Raw genomic sequence first — 4,584 nt, 5'->3', positions numbered from 1 at the left:
ATGATGATGATGAACATGATGATGATGATGGTGAACATGATGATGATGATGAACATGGTGGTGATGATGATGATGATGAACATGATGATGATGATGGTGAACATGATGATGATGATGAACATGGTGGTGATGATGATGATGTTGAACATGATGATGATGATGTTGAACATGATGATGATGATAATGATGAACATGATCATCATTATCATCCTCCTTCTGTGGAGGCACAATGACAGACCTCATGTTCAACCTATGCAGGCCCCTGTACAGTGCATTGAAGGTGGTGCCCCACAGCCCCACCTAGTGGCCCCCTCCAGCTACCACTTACCGGTCCGTCCTGGAAAGAAGGAAGAGACGGAGGAGGAGGAAGAAGGTTAACAAGACAGTGGCAGGTGGATGTGCTGCTGATAAACGCACAAGAAGCTTGATTTCTGTTCATATGTAACTTACAGGTGTCCCAACATTAGCATAGCACTAGCATGTCATTAGCACATCATTAGCATATCATTAGCATGTCATTCTCATCTTCTTGAGCTGTAGATGTGCTCACAGCAACATAAGTCACTGTTGTTACTAGAATGTTGAACATATCATGGAGGCGATGGAAAAGCTATATGATGTAAGAAACGAGGAATTATCTAACGGTGATAGTAGACGTTTACATAACATGAGCGAGTGTACAATAAGCTAGACAGGAGCTAGCTAACTAGCTAACTAGCTAGCTGAATCTCACCAAACCTTTTATCAACAGGTAAACATTTACCTGCTGACATGACGTCTGCATAAAACTCTTAATACAGTAATGACAGAGAGCCACAGACAGGAAGCTGTATGATGAGTAAATAATAAACGGTGAACGTTGTGCTGTAAACATCTGGACTGAGTTCAGTGTAGAATGTTGAATTCTGATTGTCTTGGCTTGCTGGAGGCGGGATCAGCTCAACTGAAGCCAATCAGAGTGGCCGGTTGATCCATAGATATATGTAATAAAGGCTAGACATCTCGGCCAATGGAATCGCACGGCCACGCTGGCGGCCACGCTGGCGGCCATCTTGGAACGATGCTCTCGCTCACCCATAACACTGTGTTGTCGTTGTGCACGTACTTTTGAAATGACCATAACGTGCTCAGTTTTCTACCGATTTTCAGCCGGTTTGGTTTGTTCGAGGCGTCAGAGGTGTAGTTATTACACTGCACTGATGGATAATGATGTTACACAACACGAAGCTCCGAGCTGCCTCTCACCGTGCTGAGGGAACGTCTGACATGTTCATAACTACAACCACGTGTTGTTTAATGGGTTAATGTGTCGTCTGAGTGCAGTGACAAGCTGTTAAAGCTGAGGCTGAATTCTTGGTGTACTTTTTGTGCTACCAGTGGGCCTTTGGTACATGAGGAGAAACTGAGCCTCAGTGTGGTGGCGCTGTAATTGAACTGGTTTAATGCTGAGTCATTTAATTGTATGTTCATGAACTTTATGATGTTGGTTGTAAAGGCCCAAATCTAATGTTGATTTAACATGAAGATAATGTTTGAGGATGCTGCTGATACACAGTTAAGACACAATAAGAGGTGATGCTGGGCTATAGTTTGATGTTGTCTGTCTTGCTGACTGGGTGAGATACCAGTGGAACCAAACAGCCGTCTGAAGGAAATGTTCTGACCTCATCCAGTAGGTCAGGTTTTTGTGAAGGGAGGAAGTGGACAGAACAGAGCAGGACCAGAAGTTCCAGTGAGCTGGAAGGCGAGCGAGCCACCTTGGAGATCCCAGACCGAGGGAGAGTGAGATGGAGCGATCCGGTCCCTGAACTGAGGAAGAACTGCCCTGACTGTACACCGGCTCGAATACGCCGACTCATTGGACCTGATTGAAACCAACACACACACACTGGACCCAACCGGTTGTTTCTTCACTAAAGCACAGAAAGAACTTTATTTTTCTACAAGCGTGCACACTTCAGGTGTTTAACTTCTTTATGCTGGGAATCTGAACGTCTCACTGGGACGTTTCAGATCCTATTCATAGTCATTTATATGCAGTCATTCCTTCACCCGAGGCGTTCCACATGATCTTCTGACACTGGTCCATTATGATCAGTACCAACTCAGAACTACTCGAAGCAGGTGGTACGCTCTGCTCCCAGAGCTCCTGCAGCTCTCCTACAGCTCCTGTTCTGCCACCATCTGCTCTGAGCGCTGAAGCTCTTCAGCTGTGCTCAGACGGCGGCTGCTCACAGCGCTGATAGACACCACTGGTTTGGACACAACAGCACCGTGGAGGCTCTCCACCCACCAAACTCTCCACCTTAGTCTCCTTCACACGTCTTCCCCACAATGACATGAAGTGTCTTTCTGGACTGGGTTCAGGAGCTTCACCACTGATGGAGCTGAGCTGGTTCCAGAACAGGACCTCCAGGGAACATTACCAGTGTAGCAGGAGCTGTGGGAGCAGAGCAGCTCTGCACAGGGAGAACACTTCAGTGTGATGGAGCCAGATCTACATCAGGTACAGTTCTTGATCTTTACAGGAACGTCTGAGAACTTTCTGATCATCAGGACTTTATTGATTCATTTCTGAAGAACACAAAGTGGGTTTTGTGGGCTTCATAAACGTCCTACTGCTGTGGTCCTGACAGGAGACGGGATTATTTCCTGTTGTGAAGGTTTCAGGATCAGAAGTCTCCGTAAATGTTTCATGACCTGCACTGAGCAGCTTCAGTTTCTTCAGACGCTGTTTAAAGCATGAAGTCCAACAAAAGTTCAAATATCATGAAAAACATGACCAGAAAAGCTCCATGTCACAACAAGACCGTGAGCTCTGTTGTTGTGAGGCTGGCAGAGATGCTGTGGAGCTGCAGAACCTCCACATCCTCAGCACTGAGCCTGCAGTCTTCATCAGTGGACCGACAGCAGGCCGACATGGACGGATCCGTCCTCATGTCTTCCTGATGCTTCTCCAACATTTACAACACGGGAGTTGAATCTTTCCAACACACCTGATTCAAATGATCAGGATGGTTATCAGGCTTCTGCAGAGCTTGATGATGAGCTGATCATGTGAATCTGGTACGTTGGAAGAGGGGAACATCTAAAACATGCAGGACTGTGGCCCTCCAGGACCAGGATTGGACACCCCTGATTTACAACATGTTGGTCCAAAGAAAAAGGCTCCGCTTTTAACTGTGAATGTAAATGTGTCATCTGGACTCCTTTGAAGGTTTTAACCCTCTAAAGTCCAAGCAGGAGCTTCTGTCTCCTGGTCCTTCACTGAGGTTCATGTTTGTCTGCAGCTCTGAGGAACTCAGAGACGTCTTCTGTCAGCAGGACTCAGAACCATGGAGACCAGAGAGAAGAAAACATGTCTTTGATGATTTATTTTATAAAATGTAAAAACCAGGAACCATCATGTCTCCTCAGATGTTAAACCCTGGAGCTGATGTCTCCTCGACCTGCACATGTTGAACCATCTCCATGTCTCCAGACTGTTCCTCATCAGCTGTAGAAAGACTGGTTCTTTCTACCAACCAAAGGTTTGGTTTTGGTTTAGGACCGAACAATTTGTGATGCAGGTGTGTGGACGCCGACCCACCGGCGCGGCGCTGCTCGTTCTGAGCTTCAGCAGTTGGAGTCAGAAGAACAAAGTGGAGGAGTGATGATGTTTCAGCGCCTGTTGCGGCCGGCGGCTCCGTTAAAAGTGTCCGATGAACAGAACTGATGCTTCTGCAGACGGGCTCTGAAAGGTCTGGATGAGAGCCGCTGAGCACCAGCACAGAGAGTTCTGGTTCCTGGAGGAACCCACAGTTAGACGGTGACATTGAAGTGTTGGAGGCTGGCTGTGTGGATGCTGCTGCCCCCTAGCGGACAGGAGCGTGCAGCGCAGCGCCCAGACCCAGGTACTCCAGGTTCTCCGCCGCTGGCAGGAACAGACTCCCACCTATCGCCGTGGCGGCGGTCTGCGGCCGGCGGTCGGCCCGGTAGTCGGGGCTGTCCAGGCTGTCGTTCAGGTATTCGGGTCCGGAAGGAACCGGGTCAGAGTTCTGCAGGTCCTCCAGCGGGGAGGGCAGCGAGGCGGCGCCGCGGCCCAGGCTCAGGTCCTCGTAGTTGGGGTTTAAAACCTCCGACAGCCTGCTGCTCCGGCTGGTTTCACTCACAGTCTGGTTCATGTAGTCTGGAAGATACAGAGCAGGACAACAGCTCAGAGGCACAGAGACGGAGAAACACCAAACCACCGCTCAGCGCTGCTCTCTGTCCCTTTGTGGCCGTTAGGTCTCTCTGGACGGAGCATCCAGTGACGTCTGACACAGAATCACTGACAGACGCAGTCTGAACTAGCAGCAGCTCATCAGACTGTACAAAGAGTTTATTTCTGACAACCTGAGTCGTTCTTTAGCAGCAGCAAAGTGACGCAGGACGAACGCTGTGCCGCTGATTGACCCCAAAAACTGAGACTGTGTGACTAAAGAACACAGCTGCTGTCAGAGCTGGTCGTCCTGTCTGCACGTCACGGATCAGCACCAGGAACCAGTGACCACCATCAGCCGAAGGGCTACAGAGGCCACAACTGACCACAGAGAGACACAAACT

The 4,584-nt window shown here is 48.9% G+C and overlaps 1 protein-coding gene across 1 annotated transcript in view; it reads right to left on the bottom strand.

Annotated features, from left to right (window-relative positions):
- Positions 1 to 3,326: 3,326 nt before the first annotated feature.
- LOC103367561 (melanoma receptor tyrosine-protein kinase-like) overlaps positions 3,327 to 4,584 on the bottom strand; it is a 55,569-nt gene continuing 54,311 nt past the window's right edge. The window contains exon 25 of the mRNA XM_008295640.1: positions 3,327 to 4,168. Within this exon, the coding sequence (XP_008293862.1) occupies positions 3,855 to 4,168 (314 nt within the window). The 3' untranslated portion in view covers positions 3,327 to 3,854. The remainder of the gene's footprint in view (positions 4,169 to 4,584) is intronic.

Source organism: Stegastes partitus, unplaced genomic scaffold, assembly GCF_000690725.1.
Source record: "Stegastes partitus isolate 25-593 unplaced genomic scaffold, Stegastes_partitus-1.0.2 Scaffold1062, whole genome shotgun sequence".
Classification (NCBI taxonomy): domain Eukaryota; kingdom Metazoa; phylum Chordata; class Actinopteri; family Pomacentridae; genus Stegastes; species Stegastes partitus.
The sequence above is the reverse complement of the archived record's forward strand: the minus strand, read 5'-3'. Positions and strand labels throughout refer to the sequence as shown.